This window comes from Periophthalmus magnuspinnatus, chromosome 3, assembly GCF_009829125.3.
Source record: "Periophthalmus magnuspinnatus isolate fPerMag1 chromosome 3, fPerMag1.2.pri, whole genome shotgun sequence".
Classification (NCBI taxonomy): Eukaryota; Metazoa; Chordata; class Actinopteri; order Gobiiformes; family Gobiidae; genus Periophthalmus; species Periophthalmus magnuspinnatus.
In genome coordinates, this window is record NC_047128.1 from 19,493,165 (window position 1) to 19,516,603 (window position 23,439).

A 23,439-nucleotide genomic window follows, 5' to 3' on the forward strand; every position below is an offset into this window, starting at 1 on the left:
TGGCAGGATATGAGTCTTGTCTCACCTATCACTTAGAATAAAAAGAAACTTCTCTCACCTCAGATTTGTGTTTCACTCACTGATTCTGCAGAAATCTCACTTTTCAATCCCCTGTAATATTCTTTTCCTTTCTTTTTTCCTTGTAAGTAGCTTGTTTGCGTGTCTCTGACTGGCTAATCCACCTGTCAGTCACGGCCATCTGAACTCTGAGAGATTCACTAGTGACCAGACTCGCATCTTTGTAAAGCATTGGAGAAGTGTGTACTTTGAATCCCAGGCAACTATATATCTTAAACCATCATATTTCAACCAGTGTACCTTGAGATATTGCCGAGATTTGCTTTGGGGAAAGAAATCTATTTCACTTGACTGATTCTCACAGTAGACCATTTCGGTGCCCATGCAGATATTCCACCTTGAGAATGTCTAATCTCATCTGATCTCGAAATCTGACAAGGGTTGGACCTGTCAAATCTGGGATTGCAGACTACTGAAAAAAAAAAAGAAAGAAAGAAAAAGAAACATGTGCCTTTGTGGCTCTAATGTAGGGGTGGGCAAACTACGGCCCGGGGGCCACATATGGCCTGTTGGTCTTATTAATCCGGCCCGCTGAACGTGACCAAATTATGGCGCACTTCAGCTACAGCATTTTATTACTGTCTTATTCTCTCATCAACCCTTCTGCAAAAATGAGCTTATCAAAGAAAAGAAAAGTGGATAGTGAGCGCTGAGTATTTAATATAGAGTGGACAACAAAATATTTTTTCACCGAAGTCCAATCAAAGTACCAATTTTTTGCTGGAATTCAAATGAGCTAGTACGCCTTTCTCTGGAGGTGAGTTTTTAAAAGAATGCATTCGAAAACAATTTGTACAATGAGCCTTGTATATTCATGTTTGCTATATATTACAGGCCAAATCTAACGTAATATATGCATATATATCCTGGCCTGGCCCATCTGTCAAATTTTAAAACTCATCGTGGCCCGTGTCTCAAAGTTTACCCTCCACTACTCTAGTGCATACTGTCGTTGTGCTCTTATGCAAGACATGCCCACTTGCCTATAGTATGAATATGGTGTGTGTGAGTGACTGACCTGTGGTGAACAGAGAGGCCGTTGACACAGATTAGCAGCTTAATTTCCTCAGTCTACTCCAGGGCAACAATGGCTACAGAGGGAACTTACCGCTCACTCTGGAAAGAATAAATGATACACAAATTTGTCAAGCAACTTTGAGCCTGGAAAAGCACAGTTCGAGACTAATCCATTATTATTATGAACTCCTGAACCAGAAAAACAACAACGCTGCACTCGACATGGCAAAAGTGCAATACTGTAACTGTATCTCATTATTCCCTGGCTCTCCATCCCAGTCTCTCTTACACAAACATCTGAAGGTCACCACTGATTGTTTCTTCCACGGAGGTGACTGTGGATGAGATTACGCGCCCGCAGAACCTCTCTCTCCTCTCTCATAAATCATAAGTCGCACGAGGAAATGAGCGTGGCATTTGGGCGAGCTTCTTTTCGATTGGCTGTGACGTGTGCGTGCCCCTCTCCTGCGCTGATAGTATCTCGCTGTGTGCCAGTCTGATAAACATGTCAACGCGGATCCAGCACTCCATGCATGTAGATGTGGTCTGGCTTTTCCGCGCTGTCACAGAGGATCAGACAGATTACATGCTCCGGTGTTTACATGCAGCCGGTCTTTGAACCAAATGAGAGATATTTACTTTGTTTGAGAACGCTCCAATCCCTCTGTACGTCCCCCTGTCATAGCGCCTTCACAGCAAAAACACATACAAAGAAGCAAGGAACAGGCGAAGAGGCATGTTTTACACGCTTGGAAGGGTTTGTGTTGGAAGCTAACGCGCCACCTGAGACCTTAGCATTGAATTTACATATATAAACAAAGTAAAGCAAGAAAATTCATTAGTTCAAGAACAGATCAAAGTACGGTTATTTGCTGGAGTAGATTATTGTGTGAATTAAAGGTGACGTATTTTGCTAAATCAACGTTAATGAGGTTTTAAATATGGTTATGCCTCCCTCTTCATCAGCCAATTCAAAGTTGTATTTTGATTTACTTGTAAAAGAGATTCTGACTTCCCGGTTAAATAAAGGTATAAAAAATTAAAAAAAATATTTAAAAAAACACACAAATGCATTAAGTTTGATCTACACCCTATCCCCCCACGGCCCTGTGCTTACTTACTTTTTAAATATAGACTCTAGGTCATACACAAATGCTAAAAACTGGTAAGTACCAATTTTTGTAAATGAAGTCCCTCTTGTTATTATGCCTCTATGTGTGGAGTGCTTTAATAAGTACCAGTAAATAAAGCATAACATAATTGGACATCTTCACACTCTGGCTTGGAACACACCACCCACTTTATCTCTCATCTGCATCCTAAAACCAGCTCTGAGGCTCTGGAGAGGAGGTGGGTGGAGTGGATAACATAACAACTCCATCTGACATGATGTCCCCAGTGGTCCTTTAAGTTCTTTCCAGAGTCTATTGCAGGATGGTCAGCACTTTGCAAGAACGTCCCAGGTTTGGTTGGTGAACTGTATGGGGCCTTTCTTTGTTTAGACTTCCTCTGGGTGCTCAAGATTGTTCCATTAAACATTAAAGTTGTCTTTAAACTAGACTCAGATCTTGGCTTGATCTGGAGAAAGGTCACTGCTCGAGACTAGTTCTCCCAAAACAGCTGAAGAATGCGCCTTCTCTTGCGCCTACTCTTAAAATGTGCAGCGCAAACATGGCCGAAGCTAGATTTCCATGCCCCATTGACTTTGCATGTAAACCTGACACCTTTTTCAATCACGTGTTGATTTTCATCTCTTTAATTAGCACCTGTTCCAGTGTTGATGACAAGACTCTCTGATGGAGTAAAGCTCTGGGACCAGTTGTGAATTGGTGGTGCTCAGATTCTTGAATGTGATGATGTATTCTCATAAGAAATACCCCAAAGGTAAATTTACTAACTCACTTTTTTTAACTCTGCATTTTCATTGCAATTGTATGAAATATTATTGACCTATAGAATGTTGTCATCTGAAACCAATGGGGCGACTGTTGTAGTTGGTGCAGTGAGGAGTGAAGTAGTTAAAATTGGGCTATAAATGGCTTTTTATGGTGAAGTTGATTAGCTGTGATGTGAATGAATGCAATCAGAATGAGTCAGATGTCAGAGGGGGAGAAAGCACTTTGAGGGCTACTTAAATATTGTCCTGCTATGTTTGAAAGTGAAAAAATATTAGATTTGCAAAATATAGAGCTACACTCTAGCTTAAAGGTGCACTATCAGGGGAGTCCTTCACCTTCTTGGCCTGACATGGCTCAAAACCTCCAGAATTCACTCACTGAGCTGCAAAGGCTGCACCAGCACTGATTAATGACTGACTACGATTGAATGATTGAGGTGCTGGGGTTTAGGTAGTGACGATTCAGATCAGAGAGTGTCTTTTTGGGTTTAAACCGACTGATTTCAGCTTTGAAAGAGTTGCGCAAATGACTCATGTGATGGTCATGCTGCTTTCTGACTGGATAATCATTTTGAGAACCAAAACACCAAATTATAACAAACAACTTGGCCATTATGTGCAATGTCTTTGTAATCAAAAATGAATCATCAGTAGAATTATTAGCAGTAAAAACTATATTTGATTTGAGCATGTTTACCTTGTATCTGGAGACACAGTTATGGTTCTTAAATAAAAAAGTGAACATCGTACATACAGTTCCTTTAACCTTATCTCACTTTTGTTGATGCAATGTGTACAGGCCTTTAGTCAGACAACACACACTGCTCACTGGGGGTTACTGGGCTATGACCCTATTAAACCTGGTGCATACGGACTCTATTAAAATACATACGCAGGAGAGCGGAGCACAGGCAGCTGGTGGTGGGCGGTGCATTAATATTGATCACAGTTCAGGCTGCAGTAACATCACATTAGGGACGCGAGGATACAACGCTACTATGTTCTATCAAATATACACGAGCCGAACATGAGCGAGAAGTGCCCTCCAATCATCTCCTCCTTTTGAACACAAATGTGGATGTGACCCGAAAGGAACAGTTTTAGCTCGTTCAACCAGGAAAAAAACAAGAAAGAAACATGTCATATCCACTGCTGGGGTGGTGATGGGTAGAGAGAGTTTTTCCACTTTAGTTTTTTGAATATGTTTTGAAGAATTTGTATTGACCCATTAAAAAGCTTTGTCAACATGATGCTCAAAACACCAGAGAGGAATCGACTGGATGTGCAGCAGAGCATAGCATAAAATTAATGATTAACTGACATCAGATGGAAATAGGTTAAATAGATATAAACAGATTCAAAGGACACATATTCAGCTAAATGGAAGCTTTTAACCACTGAAATATTAATTCAGAAAAATGCGAGTGCCTCAGGGGTAAATCATCAGCACCGCAAATGATTGAATGTGACGTTAAGTAAAAACCTTTTATTAAGTGAGGGACATACCAACACGTTTCGACCTTTATGTGGTCTTCATCTGAATGAGCCCACTCCCTCAAAACTCCATTTGAAATTTTCCCTAGATTGTTGCGTCACAGGTAGAAGTCCTGCAGTTTTTAAGTCCATATATCACCAGACTTGTTAAGCTTTGCTGCTGTCATGTCACGTCCATTACTGCGTGTTAACATGAACATGAGGGACAATGTTTGTTTTTAGCTAGCATTATTTTCTCCTACTTAGCCAGTATAGGGGACATCGTTTATTTAAGTCTTTATAACAAAAAGCATAAAAAAAAATAAAAAATAAAACATTTTGAAGTGTAGGAAAGGATAGGAAAACAAGTATTTTCTAGACTCTTGCCCCATTAACATCATGGCCAGGAGACTACACAACTTTTAGACTATTTATTTATTTATTTATTTGGCTAATTCTGGCTTTTAAAAACTGTTTATTTATGTGTTTTATGAAATTTCACTGGTCCATATTATATAAACTAATCTAATGTAATTGTATCTAAGTTTAAAAAAAGTAAATAAAATAAAATAAATAAAGAAAGATAATGTGTGTCTGTAATATATCTGTATCTGAGTGGTTCTCATTTGCCAAAACCCCCTTGATTTTCCATACTAAAATCACATTATTTTCCATGTCACTTGAGCATCCAGTTTTCTCCATTCCGGGATTTAATTTTGTTTAGAGACAGGGTACAATCTGTGAATACTCTGTAGCTTGTCCCATTCACATGTCGTAACAGTTACACCCCAGCGCAGTAAGGTGGTACACATTTTTGAATGACAAATGAGCTGTGTGCAGGGTCGACATGAGTTGGTGGAGGGCTGATTGATGACTTGGGTGATGATAGGGCAGAATTAACACACTGCTGGGGTGGTGTTTTAGATGAATGGCAATTTTAATGATGGGGTGGAGGAGGGTTTTCCCGCCACAGTGTTAATTTTGACAAGAAACCTCAATTTAGTTATAGTCGTTTAGTCAAAAATTTGTCAAATAATTATTTCTTAGATTCAGTCAGGTTTTTATCAACGAAAACATCATGTATCATCATATCATGTCGACTAATGGATGCGACAGGTAGAAATCTATAATAAATGGTACAGTATGTTATTGCTTCCTGGGACATAAACAGACATGAGTTGAGTTGACGTTGAGTTTATTTACGGTGTAGTTTGAATTTGGATCTAGTCTCCACTCGTTCCTTTTCATTATGGACCCCTCGAAAATGAGCTGTCCAATTAAAACAAAAATTAATTTATGTCTATTCCACAAAAACATCAGTATTTTTGTTGACAGAAATATGCACTGTACGTGAGATTTTCCTTGATTACTCATTCATATTCAGTTTTAGCCCTCATGATTACTTTGTATTTTTGTTTTAGTCAATCAACTATGACAAAATATGCAGACAGCGACAGGCCTTTTCCATTGTCATGTCAAATTTTTGGGTGATTAATTCTCTGTGACAACGTCCCAAGGTGTGCAACAAGGAGTATGTTCTGTCGTCCTGGTTCATAGTTGCAAGTTCCCTTATTTTGATGGTTTCTCTGATCTTGCCATGCTGATTGTAGCAAAATGTAACATGCAATGTGTCTACTGCCCTACTGTCTAAGTGTGTGGCGATGGGTGAAAGTATTGTTGCTTTTGGGTTGGAGATGAGGTGTTCTACGTAGGAATGGGAATAGAGAATTGGTTCTACTTTTACTGCATTTAGGCCCTGTGTCTGTCAAGGTGTAACACAGTGCAATTTGATACACTTAAATAAATACAGGCTTATAAAACTAGATACATATAGACACAATTTAGACTTATTAGGAACTGTTATAAGAATCGTTTAGGAAGTACATAGATCACATCAGTGCAATCGATACTGATAAGATCCCATCCCTAGTTCCATGTGTGTGACGGCAGGAGTAACTCAGATTCTGACCTGATCCAAAGATTAGCAGTGTCGAAATTCCACTCCCAGTTTAAGTAAAGAAATATCCACTGATTTGATTTGATCTGATCAGCTGTTTGATCTCAGCTCCCACAGACACATACTGTTGTTGAGTCTTTGGGCAAGACACTTAACAGCTGTCTTGATATAAAGCACTTTGAATGCCTCGGAAGAAGAAAAGATCCACTTTGTAGGTGGTGACAGGATGAATAAATTAACAAAATTACTTTTCAGAAAACTGCAACAGCACGCACTTGACTGTGACGACGCCAACCGACTTTCTCTGGCCCGTTTTTACCGCTTCTGAACTTCGCATTTGTTCATTACTTTGCACGTTGATTAAAAACTTTAGCATAGTGTTTACCAGCATCAGAGACATACATTATCATTAGATTCAGACAGGGGCTCATTAAGATGTTTGTTGTGGGTGGGAATACATCTACTTCTGTCACATCTCATACAAGTTCCATAATAATATTGATAAAACGCCATACTGTTGAGAAACGCCATTAGACAACGAACAATAAAACTTATTAGCGGCAACGTACCCAGTTGGCGTCCTGACTCGCGGCGTAGCTAACATGCCGCGTATTAGTAAAGCCTTATAATTACGGCTGGCAGGATGGAGAAGGCCATCACTGCGCAGTTATTGATTGGGATAATTGCTTTGCTCTGACAGTTCTCTCTCTCCGGACTTGCACCAACACTCCTGATAAACGCCGTTAGGGAAAATTAATATTTCTGCACAAAGTGAAAATAAAGGCTGCAATTACTTCCCCATCGGGCCCACTCAGACTACAATTCGAGCTGTCCCATTTGGATGGAGTGAGTGGGGTTTCATTTCTGTTAATGTAATAAAGGCTCAATGGTTGCGGTCAAGACTATCAACTCATTAGCAAGTGTAAAGACTTAGACAAAGAGAATTCCAAGAGTAATATTTGTGATGGTTTTTGTGAAGTTTCAGTAAATCTTAGCCGGATTTTTGTTTAGTTTAGATTTTTTTTTTTTTTTTTTTTTTTTTTTGTAATGGTTTGACTAGTTGGATCAAAATGTACACAAAAAACATTCTCACATTGTGCAACATTAATACATATTAATATTAAAGATTGTATTATTATTTCATCTTTTAAAAATGCTATATTCTGTGAAAATAACTTATTAACATGTTTAATACGTTTCACTATAGTTATACTTTAGTCACATTACAATCAGTGTACATTCAACTAATTAAATCATAGCACATTCGCTAATGAAACGATTGCATATAGCATCAGGTTTGTGAAGTTGTAGTGTATTGTTTTGGACAGAATCTGGCCCTGGAGAGATCACTAAAATATTATAAATAATAATAATAATAATAAACATGAATGGATGACGTCTAAAACCTCTTCAGACATGCTTTGGACGTTAAAACATGGTAATAAAAAAAAAAAAAAAAAGAGCTTTTAAAAAATCAATAGTCCCTCCTTAATATTTTTTGCAAGTTTATTTGGGGAAATTTGGGTCATACCATTACTAGTTTTAGGTCTGGCCAAAACACATGTCTAAATCAGGTACCAGTTCACAGTATCTGCAAAGGTTTAGTCCAATCTACTGAGGTAAAGGGCTACATGTACTGACTACTGCTAGTGCTGAATGTTGCGTGTGATAGTAGAATGCAGAGTTATACTGATAAAGTCACTACACTGGTAATGATATTGATATGAGACGCTAAAAAAACAATGGAACAATACTGATGTTGGAACTGAGAAGCTAGACCATATCAATACATCTCTGTTAAAAAGCTGGAAAACATGATTCAGCTTGATATTAATGAGTCCAAGACCATTGTATTAGTCTTGGATTCATTCATATCAAGCCCACAGCTAAATTAACCTAAAAGCTGTGGTGGAAAGAAGGCTGAACATTTGCTGTCAAGTAAAAGTAAAGATACAAGTACTGCTGCTAAATTTGTACCTAAGTAAAATTTTACTACTAAGAAAAGAAAAACACTACTCATAATATTATGCTAAGAAAAACACTACTCATATTAGTTACTTTTTAGATTTTAGTCAGTATTTCACACAATAAATCATTTAAACACTAAATCCGCTTTTTCCGCTACTAACCTGTGTCTAATCTACTGTTCCTCTTATTTTTTGGCAACTTTACAGCAAACTAAATAAATTTGCTGCTTTCTGGTTAAAAATACCTGAATCTAAGTTTGTGCTGCCTCCAGTGGAACCTCTGCAGTTTCAAGTAGTTGGTGACATCACTAAAGACTTCCCTGAAGTCCCCCAGGCTGCAGGGGTGGAGTTTGAAGTGTGGATACAAATCACACTTGATCATGCCCCTCCTCCTCTCTCACTCTCTTATTTAGTCCATAGGCACTGTCCCGTTTATCAGCTCGGTTTTAAATGTGGTTGTGGGCGGAGTTTAGGTGTTTACTCTCACTTTAAACAGTTTTTGTAGCTGTTTGTACAGAAAAGAGCAACGACAACGATGAGACAACCATGCATTTGGACAAAGGGACTTATGCTGTACTTAGTCACTCCTATGATTTTAAATGTCACAAAATACAATTACAAAGGTAGAATTACTCAATTTCAAGTACATGTTTAAGATGTGTAGGATTGACTTGCTGCAGTACAGTGTGATTAAATAAACATATATTTTCTGGAAAATGTATAAAGTAATAAATGCATATACATTAATTAAACACCTACTTCTGAGACTTCACATGCACTATATAGATTGTCTAGGCCTAACAAAGTTCATCATTCTGTCTGCATCGCAAGACAAATCACAGCATATGTGAACGGGATTAGAGTGGAATGGATGCATGTTGGCAGAGTGGTGAGCCTCCCTGGGATTCATGTGCATATTAGCAGTGGAGCTAGCACCTCAGATCCAAGTGTTCTATAAAAAGACAGAGCACTCAGAAAGTGTTGGTGACTCATGGTAATCAATATCTGATCCCACCTCTCCCTTCAATTTTATGGAAATATAAAAATACATTAACACTTTTAGATTTGTGCACCGCAGTAGAAGAGCCATCACTCAATTTCTCCATCGTCCTCTCATCCGCTGCAGCGCTGATAGTGTTTGGCCCTCCTTTAAAAAAAATCTCTCATACATACTTCTATAAATTGCTTTTACAGTACTTGGAGGATATAAGTACTATGTTCACAAAACTACTGTCTGAAGATGCTAATAGGCTCTCTGCAGACAGCACATGAGCGAGTTCACTGAGTCTCAAAGCAAGTGTTGTCATGATGGTAACATTTCAAACTTGATTTCAATACTTAGGAGTAGATTCAATACTCCATACTGATCCCAATACCACAGTGATAATAAAAACACTTTATTTAGACAACACAATGTAATTTTCAACGTTGAATGTTAGTACTTTCCTTTATATTACTATGTGGCCATATATCTGTGTAATCCCCAAGTTGTCCATCTATGTTCTATTGTGGTCCATGGGTGTATACTAGTCTATGTGGTCTCTTACTTGTTCTGATACACCTCAAGATCATTCTAAAGTTATTCAAAAAAGGTTGATTTCTGTCCTGTGAATGTGACTTTTTTAGCATCAATACTTGCTCAAAGAGTAGTATCTAGCATCTATTGAAAGCATAAAATATACAATAAACAGCGTATTGAGATTAAAATACATTAAAGTAAGGATTCCCTGATTGTTTTTATAGAATATTTCACTTGGTGGCATTGTTTTAACATGCATTATGTCTCAAAATTTGCATTAACGTTGAAACACAAACATCTCCCGAAACACAAAAGAGTCCTCCAGTGAAGCATTGAACTCATTCGTTTAGTCTTTAACATATTGCCAGTGACATCCACCCCATAGACTGTATAAAGAAGTGGACTAAGTGAGTGTGACGTCACCCATAACGTTCAGCTGCAGTCAAATAAAGCTCCAGAGTGAGGCTGTTGAAGGTAACGCCCCTTCCCGCCCGCAACGTTGATTTGTCTTAATTTACGGACAACAGTGAGGAATAAAAACACAAGGATCATGTAGAGCGGAACATTTTAAGAATAGCAAGTCTGACAGCGGCAGTTACAGAGAGAGCGGTAATGGTTTTTCAATAGAAAGTGAATTGGAGCCAGAAGTGCACCCATGCTCATTTCTTATTTGGGATGCGGCGGGTACAAGGTTAGCGAAGTCCATTTATATATACGGTCTACGATCCACCCACAGCTCACTGTCCACTTATCTTTAAATATTTACTAATTTGGCATGACTCTCCAAAAACCCAATAGAGATGCAATTGAACAGGAAGTAAACGAGTGACATTAACAGTGAGGTTGGGGCTGTTGTGTTGCTAAGTACAGCGATAGAATTAAAATGCCATCCTAGTATAGTAAACAGCCTTTCAGATACTCCCTGTCGTTAACAAGTCATTAACAAGCTCTCCAATATGACGTCCTATCGCTGCTGGTGTCACTCGATTAAGCCTGGCTATATTAATATCTTAATGAATGCAGCCATAACCGAACACTCGTTTCCCTACGTGCGACTCTGCACTCTGGAGGCTTGTCTCCGCTGTCAGCTCAGAGACAGAGCTGTGACAACATATTCCCGGGGGAAGATTTTACCAAGTCAAAGACCCCTCCGAGCCACCATACCACCAGGGCTTCTCTGATCCCTCTATCCGCCCATGTGCTTATCGACGTGTGGCAGAGAGTGGTTTGTGTCAGGGCAAGGTCACAGTGTGGAGCTGAGGGAGGTATGAGAGGAGTTGACCCCCGCGGTAAGATAATATTGGTGTCATTTATAACAGCTGCAAAGTCATTACAACAATGCAGGGTTCTTGAAATGGCAGTTGCTTAAAGAGAGGGTATTATGCAAAGTCGTCTTTTTGGAGTTTCCTTCCGTGTTATAACATTGTTCCCTCATCAAAAAACATGCCTCAAGAATTAGAATCCTTCTCACGGTTAGCAGTATCAGCTCACAAGTCTTGTTCGAGACTCAACCTAAAAGCCGACATCAGCCATTTTTCCTAAATATGCAAGAGCAGGATACGAAATAATATACTACCAACTTCAAAAACCTGATGCAATATGGAGTAGTTTCATTAGCTGATGCGCGCTGAATGTGTTGTGATAGCACTCTGCAGGGAGGGTGACTTAGCGCAGGGAGCAGGGAAAGTGTTCTCTGAGATCCTATTTTTGCCAAAACCGTTTTAACAGTTGTATTTTTGTTTTTGATGCACTCCCCCTTCAGAGCGCTATCACAACACAATCAGCGTGAATGAAACCACTGCAAGATCTTGCATTGATGATTGTGTCAGGTTTCTGAAGTTTTAGTGTTTTGTTGTATATCATGCTTTTGTATGTTGATGAAAAATGGTTGTCGTGCTAACCGTACAGAGTTTTCAAATAGTGACCAAGAGAGATTGCAAAATTACTCAAACATACATGGATGAAAACCACTTGAGCCATGTCTGTGATGAGGGAACAACATTATACCATGCTCCAAAAAGTTGATTTGGCATAACTCCCCATTTTTGCTGTGCTTTGTAGGACTACTTTGAAGTACAGAAGTTATGAAGCTGTATTCTTTGTCTCAGGGGTTTACTGTTATTACTGTTGCCAGGTTGTGTGTACAGAAAGCCCCATACCATTTAAGGACTCATACTGTAAAAAATATGCACTTTCATAGAGAAAATGCCACACACATAACCTCAGGTAATGGGAGGGTAAAAAGGGCCATAAATAACCAAACCCCTCATTCTCCCCTTTACTCTTCCAGACCTTACCCCTCATCTCCCCCTTCACTCCCCCTTTAGTACTCAAAACAACGCTTCTTCTACCTCCTCTCTCTCCCCTTTAATCCACCAAACCCTGCACCTCCTCCCTCCTCACTCTCCCCTTTAGTCCTCCAAACCCCTTCCCTCCTCCTCCCTCACTCTCTCCTTTAGTCCTCCAGACCCTGCCCCTCCCCCTCCCTCACTCTCCCCTTTGCTCCTCCAGACCCCATCCCTCCTCCCCCCTCATTCTCCTCTTTAGTCCCCTAGATCCCGCCCCCTCCCACTTTACCTTTTAGTCCATAATACCCCGTCTCCCCTCCTCCCTCTCCCCTATCGTCCTCCAGACCCCCGCCTCACTCTCCTTTTTAGTCCTCAAGACCCTGCTTCTCCTCTCCTCACACTCTCCCCTTTAGTCCTCCAGATCCCACCCCCTCACTCTCCCCTTTAATCCACCATACCCTGCTCCTTCTCCTCCTTCCTCTCGCCTTTAGTCCTCCAGATATGTTTAGTCCCACCTATCTATTTTAAACACAGTAACTTATAAATGTTGGAATGTTTCTGTCGTGTAAGTTACACAACGGCCGTGACTTCTGAAATACATTAGTGCAGCTTTGTGTGGTATTTGATGCTACGAAAGATAACAGATACAATATTCTGTTCTCTGAGATGAACTAAGAAGTGTTAACTGTGCCAACTTACCATTAGAACTGGGAGAGCTGTGAAGACACATCTCGTTACATGTAAATTCAAACAAAATGAACCTCCGACTGAGAGGACTCCACCACGCTGCGCGCACCGGCCCTGTATGAAGCGCGCTGAGACGGAGCGCTCCTATTGATCGAGCTTTCATTAGTTTGGAAAAATTGTTTTACTGCAAGTGCTGCCAGAAGAGTGGAGGGTATCCTTGAGTATCCTGAGTGCGATGTAGATGTAATACACTCGCTGCGCTGATCAGTTTAGCCTATGATCTTCTGCAGTGGATACAGGAAAAGTAAATGAAGTCAGCTGGTGGATAAGTGAAATTGTGGTAAGCGCTTCTGCCTCACAGTAAAAAGGTCAGGAGCTTGTTTCTCCAACCGGGTGCGAGTCTTTTAAGGAGACCAAAACACAATTATTTTTTTATTTTTATGTCATTCCCTCATCAAAAACATGCCTCAAGAGTTTTTAGGTGTCATTTATGCATGTTTCAGTAATTTTGCCCTGTTTGAACCCTCCTTACCGTTAGCTGTAAGATTCCACCCAATGCTCAGCCCCGCAAGCCTACATCATCCATACACTGTGTCACTTTTCTAGTTGCCACCTGATCTCTGCATGGACATACTATTTATTTGCTTGTAAGTTTCCGTAATATGTAATTAAACGTATCTTTCTTGGGTTTATTAAACTCTACAACATGCATTCTTTACTGTGGGCGGGCTGGCCTCTCCGCAGATCTGACCAGCTATTTGGCCACATACATAGATATGTTTAAGTTCATACTGTGGAATATTCAGGTCAAAGCAATAACGTGACCATGGAAACAAGCAAGTGGCAGACCCTCCACCAGAAATGTCACATAGTGCATATTTAAAGACTGTAATCATAATTCTCTTTTGAAGATATACTTTTACATAATATGGCCCTTGGCCCTAATACATAATTTGGCCCTTGGCATGTTAAAATTAAAAAAAAAAAAAAAAAAAAAAAAAAAGGTCAGGCAGTTGTGGTATAGAATTTGCATGTTCTCCTTATCTTTGGTGCCCTGATTTCATCTACAGCTAAATGAACGTTCAATCTCCCCTGGGCCCTCTGCCAATAAGACTCTCTATATAAACAGGCAAGTCAGACTAAGATAAAGTTCAAAAGATAGATTGCGATTCACTGCATTGGTTTCAAAAGACCTGTGTGAATAAGAACAGAAGCATTTGTTTGTCCGCAACCAGTTGCAACAGTAACATCTGCTGTTGTTTAATTTAGAGGGACTCTTTTCTTTTTGTTGTTCTCTGCACATCTGTCAAAGTTACAATGGGTGTTTTTATCCAGTACCAATTTTGATTTTGATTTTTTTTAGACATTCTTAAATCAACCAGGGAAGTTACAAAACAACAAAAGATAGACATCTGCACTAGTATTCGAGTTGTTAAAAGTATCAAAACTAGATACTCATTTGAGCAAGTTTCGATAGGTCACATTCACAGAACAGAAATGAACCTTTCCTGAATGATGTCTATGTAAACCCTCAGTCATCCAGGTCCATAGATAGATTTTAACTTTGTCTTTTGCTTTCCTGAATGATCTTAAGCTGTATCAGAACAAGTATAAGACCACATAGACTAGTATACACCCATGGACCACTATGGAACATACATGGACGACTGAGGGATTACACAGATAAAAGGCCATATCCGTATCGAGTCCGTTCCTTAGAAATTTTAGTATCGTGACAATACTAACTAGTACAGATACAATTTTGAACCCTATTTTGTCTTACTGACTTTCAATATATATGACTTATGGCAGTAACATATAAGTTTTAACAATTCCTATTTAAACAAAATGTCTAAACTGCTTCAAACCACCTGCTTTTACCGAGGACTAGCAGCGGACATCTTGATTAGCACAAACTGATCATTACCAGTTGGAAATGACTGAAACTCGATCTTGATTAAAATTTGATGAATTGCACAGTCCTACTTGGAGTTAAAGATTTTAATCACCAGTAATTATAATTATTAATGGTAGATTTTGTGGTTGGTGAGATTAAAGCAGTGGTGCTGGAAGGAGTATTTTTTATTTATTTATTTATTTATTTATTTTTACCAAAATAAAAGTACATATACAGGAGCAAAAAACTCTCAGGTGCAAGTAAACATATCACATAAAGTATCTGTACAAAAAGTATTTCTGACAGATTTTGACATCTATAAAAAGCATGAAATGCAGCAACTTAAATTAAAAACAAAACAAAAAAAAAAGAAAAAAAGGGCTGATTTTTGTTCAATTAATACAGTTGAATAGATTTCTAGTTTGCTTTGTAGATTTCTTTCTTTCTTTTTTTTTTTTTTTGTATATTTTGTTCACTGAAACAATAAATGTGCTAAAAATGAACCCCTTTCAGCCATTTCAGCAGGTATCACTACCTCTAGATTAAAGGCTGTTGTGTTCACACAGTGGATAGACAATAAGATGTAACACATTTTTGTTGATGTGTTAATCCTGTGACAATAGCACTAGCATGTTTTCTGTATCATTACATTTGGTCATTGTATGATATGGTTTTCTTTTATTTGTGCAGGAGCAGCAGCCACCAAGACATTAACTAAGGCTCAGAGGAAAGATGCTGGTGCTATTTCACACATGTTGTCCCATGCAGGTCAATGCTGTAAAAATCAATACATATCTGAATATAGAATTTGGAGTTTGTGGAAATATAGTTGTAGTTCCTTCTACACAATGCAGAAGGATCTAAAATAAATGTCCTAAGTTGGGACGGTCCAACTACAGATGCTAACTTGTAGCATGTGTCTCTCAAATGCAGAAGACAACCCCTCATGAAAATTCTCATATCATTCAGAACAAAATATATAACTTGTTTTTCAGGTCATACTATTATTGTTCATTGTAGCACCAAATCACAGAAATAAGTTCCTAGTTTGTGGATTCTGTTCCCTGACAAACTGATTCTGATTATTCTAACATTCAAAATTCAAAGTAACATTTTGACTGACCTCTGCTTCTCCTGTGTGTGTGTGCAGGTGACCTCCGGGATGGTGTCCAGCGAGGCGGGGGGACACAGTTACCTGGTGTCCTGCTGGCAGCCCATCCTGATCCTGATGCTTGGCACGGTGCTGTCGGGCTCTACCACCGGCTGCCCCTCTCGCTGTGACTGTAGTGGCCAGGAGCGCTCTGTGGTCTGTAACCACCGCAGATTGGCTGCTCTCCCAGAGGGCATCCCCACCGAGATCCGCCTCCTGGACCTCAGCAAGAACCGACTCAAGACGCTGGGACCGGAGGAGTTCCTCAACTACCCTGGCCTGGAGGAGCTGCAGCTGAATGAGAACATCATCTCCTCCATTGAGCCAGGAGCCTTCAGCAACCTTCTCAATCTGAGGACACTGGGGCTTCGGGACAACCAGCTGAAGCTCATCCAGTTGGGGGTGTTCACAGGCCTGACCAACCTGACACAGTTGGACATCAGTGAGAATAAGATCGTCATACTCTTGGACTACATGTTCCAGGAGCTGTACAACCTGAGGGAGCTGGAGGTGGGGAACGATGATCTGGTCTTCATCTCCCCACGCTCGTTCCATGGCCTCAGCAGCCTGGAGAGTCTGGGTATAGAAGGCCGCAGTTTGTCGGCCGTGCCCACCGATGCTCTGAGCCATCTGCATAACCTGCTGTCACTGCGTCTGCGCTTTTTCAACGTCACACTGCTCCGGGATTACTCCTTCAAAAGGCTGTACCGACTGCGTGTGCTGCAGATCTCCGACATGGCTGTTCTGGATACTATGGCCCCCAAATGTTTGTTTGGCCTCAACCTCACCTCTCTGTCGGTCACAAACTGTAATCTGTCTACTATTCCATACGAGGCCATCAGCCATCTGAGGCATCTGCGATTTCTCAATCTCTCCTTCAATCCCATTCACAGTGTGGAGGGACATCACTTGTACAGTCTGCAGAAGCTCCAGGCCTTTCATTTGGCTGGTGGGAGGTTAACCACTATTGAGCCCTATTCATTCCGTGGGCTCAACCACCTGCGTGTGCTAAATGTGTCCAGTAACAGCCTGAGCTCTCTGGAGGAGTCCGTGTTTCACTCGGTGGGGAACCTGGAGACTTTGGCCCTGTATGACAACCCCCTGGCCTGCGACTGCCGCCTGCTCTGGGTGTTCCGACGGAGGTGGAGGCTAAACTTCAACAGGAACCAGCCCAGGTGTGCCTCACCTGACATTGTGCAAGGAAAGGAGTTCAAGGACTTCCCAGATGTGCTGCCGGCGGATTACTTTACCTGTCAGAAATCTAAGATTGTGGATTATAAAATTCAAGAGAGCCATGTGGATGAGGGCACAACAGTGCACTTTCCGTGCCCAGCAGAGGGCGACCCTGCTCCCACCATTATGTGGCTGTCTCCTAAAAAGGATTACATCACCACCAAAACCGTGGGCTCCAGGCTGTCTGTGTCAGCGGACGGCACTCTGGAGGTGAGGTACGCTCAGATCCAGGACAATGGCACGTACACGTGCATCGCCAGTAACGCAGCAGGCAATGACAGTAAAGCTGCTCACCTCTTTGTGCACAGCTACTCCCCCAACTGGCCCCATCAGCCCAACAAGACCTTTGCCTTCATCTCCAACCAACCCAGTGAGGAGGGGGGCAACGTGACCCGTGCCTCCCTTCCCTTCCCCTTTGACATGAAGACCCTGATCATCGCCACCACCATGGGCTTCATCTCCTTCCTGGGCGTGGTGCTCTTCTGCCTGGTCATCCTGTTCCTCTGGAGCAGGGGCAAGGACAACCCAAAGCCCAGTATAGAGGTGGAGTATGTGCCCAAAGAGGAGGGCGAGGAGACCAGCCCTAGTGAGCCTCCTGTGCAGTTTAACATGAAGATCATGTGAGGCACAGACTGTTGAACACTCAAATACATTGTACTCATGATGAGCTCCAACAGAAGGGTTTATTTTTACTTCAGGGACTGAATATTTACTATGAAATGTCTCATTTCTATCTCTGATTTGTGTAAATCTGCATTGGTAATGTCCTCAGTCTGTAAACATGCATTCCCCAGCCGACGGCACAGGACTGATCCCACACACGGTTTACACTACAGTCATATTCTGAATATTTCAGAGCAGTCTTGGCCTTTTTCTGGTGGATTTTAAAAGCACAAAATAATGATAAGACAAGAGCAAAGGACATTCTGCTGAGGCCGTGTGAGGGCAGAAGGAGAAGGTGATTTTAAACTCTTGATTTTATCAGTTCACTCCTGTTCAAACTCCTTGTATGATGTATGAGTTGTGGAGTGTCATTGTGTGGGCGGGGCTTTGCCTGCAGTGTAGTGCACCTGACACTCTGACCCGGGATCAGCTCCTGGTCAGGACTGCCTCTGTTCTTTGTAATGACTGCTATAAATATTTTCTGTATCCTATCTCTGTGTACATTATGCTATGACCTAATGGACATGACCTAATGGCTGTTACTGGCTCTGGGGTGAACATATTCTAACGAGCAGAAAGCAATTACTATAATCATAACTCATGTGGCCAACAGAGGGCTCCTTCCCCGACAGCCCGCCGCCGTAATTCTCTCTACAAATCGACTTTATTATGACGTATATTAGAGGAGATTTATTCGCTCAAGTGCTAAGGTTTACAGTCAGTGATCATATTCAAACCTTATTAATTTGTTGCCTTATGTAAGTCACGTGGCCGCATTAGACTGAGCAATGCCCACTATTACCGTCTTTCTATTGGAGCGTCAAACGAGCTTTAAGCCTCATAAGGATTTTTCTGTTGCCTAATTAATTTCACAGTGAAGTCTGCTCGGATATTGCAGCGTTCATTACGTCTCCGGCTTGTTCCTGAGGGGTGGGCAGATGGAAGTTGTATAAAAATAAATGACTTTTTCTACGACTCAGTGTGGACTTGGCTGTTTTGTCATTTTATTGTTAGAGGAGCTGGTGTGATGGATGTTGGCTGTACAGGGATGTTTCCGGCATTTTGAGGGTCCTGTGCAAGTAACTTACTTAATTTATTTTATTGTGTTAGGAAAGATTAATAAATAATTAATCATTAAGTGCAACCAAGCTCTAAGTCCACTTTTTCACTGCTAATCTGTGTATATGGTGTTTTAATAGCATTATCTACCGTCCCTAGTGCTTTTTTTGGGCAGCTTTAGTACAAACTAGGTAAAGTAAACTAGGCAAGTAAACTTTCTGGTCAAAAATGCCTAAATCTAAGTCCACGCTGCCTTCAGTGGTCTGTGCAATTTCAGGTACTATGTGAAATCACGCATGACTAGCCTGATTACAGACATTTGGCTGCAGGGGCGGAGTTTGAAGTGCGTATACCTGTTAGATCAATCACACTGCTCCTCATATGTCCAGACCCCGCCCCCACTTTCCCTTTTAGTCCTCCAGGTACTGCCCAGTTTAGCAGCTCTATTTGAAATATGGTTGTGGGTGGAGTTTAATGTCTGTGTCATCAATTTTGTTTCTTTATAGCACATTTACAACATCAGCGGCTGCCCATACATACCAAAAACATACCAAAACATTGCAGAACATACATTAACCCTACACCATTGGACTTTTTTTTTTTCTTGCCATAAAAATCATGTTAAAGGAAGTATCAGCATGTACTTTTGCCTTTTTCACACAACTATCTTTATTTTACATTTCCATCCTTATTTTTTTTTTTTTTTGATGGATCGAATAACTGACTGGCAGAATCCCGTCGGCACCTGTGCTCTGATTGGTCGTCTTCGAAGGACAACGTAAGCACATTACCGTAATGACAGTAACATATTTAAAGAGCCCCATGCCTCTGCTTTAAGATGCCGTTTGAATTTACATGATAGCACAATTGGTTGTGGAGTTATGGTTATGGAAAGTCCGCAACCGCGAGTCTATTGGCGGCGAAAGAATTTGACGCTATAGAGTTAAGATAAGCACATATACAAAAAATACTGCAAATGTACAGCTTAAATTATATTGAAAGCCAAAGCAAAGAAGTGTGTCTTAGTAGTAGATTTAGAGAGGGAGCAGCTCTGATGTGCAGAGGTAAACTGTTCCATAATTTGGGGGCAGCCACAGCAAAGGTCCTATCATCTCAAGTTCTCAGTCAAGATTTGGGCATATTTAATTTAATAAAAGCTGGTTCTCTGATCTCATTGATTTGGCTGGGACATAAGTCAGTCAGATGTTCAGGGACGAAGGCATTTAAACATTGAAAAACATCAGAATCTTAAAATCAATCCTAGATGTGACGGGGAGCCGATGGAGAGTTGTCTGGAGTTAAGGAGTTAAGTGCCATGTTAAAGTGCGATATAATATTTTGCCTAGTCTATAATTTTACTTCCTGTTTGGACACGGAAACAGATGTGACATATGTAGAGATGATTGCATAATTGTTTCCTTGCAGCTATAACGTTAACAAGGGCCAAAGTTTCCTTAATTTACACTAAAGTCGTTATCTGACAAATAAAATATATAACAGCACCTATAAATTCTTAAATGAATGTTTAAAGTGCCAGAAAAATGTCTATTAATGTCTCTATTAATTACATAACACTTGATGAAACATGAAACATCCAAAAGGTAAATGCAGAGATATTGAACCTGATCCTTTATATCACCGACAAAACCAGAGAATTCACTGTATTACAAGAAAAATTTGCATTTCAGTATTATTAATTCAAGAGGCTCCCATCTGTATTAAATATTATTGGCCTATAGAGCGATGGGATATCATCTGAAACCCAGTAATTCTGTTTTTGAACTTACCACAATATTTCCTGTAGTTTTGTACTTTTTTTCGCAACATTTTTTTCCCTTAGACCGCCACTGAACAGATACATATTTGCCACAAGTAAATAATGGTAATTTTTTCTAATTATGTGTCATATGCACTTTAATTAATGATGAGCCATTATTCAGAGACAAAAAGGACATTTGCACAGGTTCTGCTCCAATGAAGCAGAACTTTGTGTTGTGGCCTCCTGGTGGTTTGTGTATCTGTGTATGGCATGGAACAACTCTGTTTATTTATAGATATAGGGGGCATTTGTCTCTCTAAAAGAAAAGCTGTGTATCTGCTGAGATTGAAGTCCACACAATAGGACCTTTCAGCGATGTACTCCTGACCACACCGACAAGCTTCATGTCCTCTTTTAGTACATCCATAAAGCTCCACTTTTGTCTGACTCCAGACCAAAGTTACAGGTGTAATAACATTGTCTGTTCTAGCAAAAGGACTTTAAAAAGGGCATAGTGCACTTATATGGAGCATTCAGTGTGGACACACAACTGGACACACATTCTATTGTTCTAAAAATGCTATGATCGTCAAAAACAACATATTTGACTGTTTAATTACTTTCAGTTTAGTTTATAATGCTCTGAGTCCCCTCTTCCTGCACATTGTATCGGGTTTGTGAAGTTGTAGTGTATAGTCTGTATCCTGCTCTTACAATAAATTAAAAATGGCCGTGTGGACTGAGCGTTGAACAGGATCGTGCTGCTAACCATAAGGCGGTTTCGATTAGTGTTAGGGAGAGATCACAAGATTACTCAAACATGCATGGATGACACATAAAACCTCTCCAGGTAGGTTTTTGATCAGGGAACATTATCAGCAAAAACAGGCGCTGAACCTGATTTTTACTGTTTAAAAAAAAACATAAAAAGCAGTCAGTTCATTTTAAACAATTTGCAGTGGGCCAAAGCTATTTCTCACTTACTTTATGCATTCTGAGCATCCTAATTATTCACCAAGATGAGTTTATTTGCTTTTCACAACTCTCAGAGACCAGAACATACTCACGGTCACGGTAATGCTAAAAACAACTAGCATGCTAAAACACACAATAAAAAGCATGTATTCTAATTAGATGCAGACAGCAGACTTCTGAGCTGCTTATACAATGTACTCTCTACTGATGCAAGACAAATATATGTGAAAAAAACCTTTAAATTATGGGGGAAAAAAACATTTTAGTAACTACAGAAAGTTACAAAATTTAAAGTATGTTTTTTCCTATTCATCTGCAGAGTCTCACCTTTCAAATTCCTCCCCAGAGTCCATACCGTTGTTATAGTAAACACTTTTAGTTATTATCTCTCAATTGCTACCTTAAGACCCACAGCTCTAGGCATTTTCCCACATATGCTTGTTATCAAAAGCACAGGTTTTCATTCTGCTGAAACATTATGCTTAAATATAATCATAAAGCCATAGACAGCCCGCCTTTTCACTGAAGAAATGTTTGAATTGAGTTTCATGACTCTAAACCAGGTTACGCAGACTGCTCATATCTACACAGCACCGCAATTCAATAACCCAGCCCACCATGGTACACTGCAGGAGAGGGACGGCCTGGTAAAATGGCTTCAGTGTACAGTATTTCGCAATCATTCGTGCTTTAAAAATACGTGTATGCAGACTGAAGATGCAGTGGGGATAGTGTCTTGCCCAAGGACACAGTGGCAGAAGGCTCAGGTGAGAGACGGGATTGAAGTTCGAAGTTAATTCTTGAACACTATGGAACAAGACAATTACTACAACTTATGAGCTACGTATAGATTATTTTATTTTAGTTGTATTTTTTTTTTATCAATGAATCAATGAAAAAAAAAAAAAGGCCTGAAATCGAAATTAAATCTTGCTTTTCTTCATGAAGATATTGCTTCGTCTAGATTGCTCCATAGTAGTATGCCGTTGACCTTGACAAGCAAGTGACCAGACTAAGTTACATGTCAGATCTTTAGAGAGGCAAGTCTGCTCACACTAAAAATGCATATACTTCAAGATATTTTAGAGCACATGTGTCAAAATCAAGGCCCTCGAGCCAAATGTGGCCCTCCACATCCTTTTATGTGGCCCTCGACAGAGTAAATTAGCCACAGCCTTTTTTTTTTTTTTTACATCTAGGCAAATGCATATGCAATATTTGTAACTTCAATAAGTAATAAATACAGAAACAGTTAATTAACAAGTTATAAAATTTGTTTGATTTATTTTACACTTGGCCCTTTGAGAGCAGCCATTTTGCTGATGTGGCCCTCAGTGAAAATGTGTTTGACCCCCCTGTTTTAGAGCAATAAGAACATCTGTAATGACAAATGCTACCAATATACACATTAAAAGTAGGATTAACTACCTAAATTCATACTCACACTCTGGATACATGAGGAACAGTTTGATTGGTCTAACAGGTATCCACACTTCAAACTCTGCCCCTGCAATCAGTTATTTGTAATCAGAAACAATCAGGGCAGTCCTGTGTGATGTCACCAAGCACTTAAAACTGTCTATTCTGTACTACAATTATGCAAAAATGGTTTAGTAGCAAAAAAAAAGTGAATAACATGCTTAGTTCAACATTCCAAACAACACAGTAACATCTCTATTTACTTTCGTCAGACTATCCACCAGAAAAGTTACACAGTGCACCTTTAACTAATTTCCTCTAATTGCTTTTTTGTGTTTCTGTGAGTGAGTTATCTCGTCTCACACAGCCACAGAGCGTTCATATTAATGGAGCGCTCTGTC

The 23,439-nt window shown here is 40.1% G+C and overlaps 1 protein-coding gene across 2 annotated transcripts in view; it reads left to right on the forward strand.

The window, feature by feature from the left end:
• lingo1b (leucine rich repeat and Ig domain containing 1b) overlaps positions 1–18,801 on the forward strand; it is a 125,224-nt gene extending 106,423 nt beyond the window's left edge. For both annotated transcript variants that reach the window (XM_055228977.1, XM_033991764.2), the window contains exon 2: positions 15,931–18,801. In XM_055228977.1, coding sequence (XP_055084952.1) covers positions 15,931–17,787 — 1,857 coding nt within the window. In that variant the 3' untranslated portion in view covers positions 17,788–18,801. The remainder of the gene's footprint in view (positions 1–15,930) is intronic.
• The last annotated feature ends 4,638 nt before the right edge of the window (positions 18,802–23,439 follow it).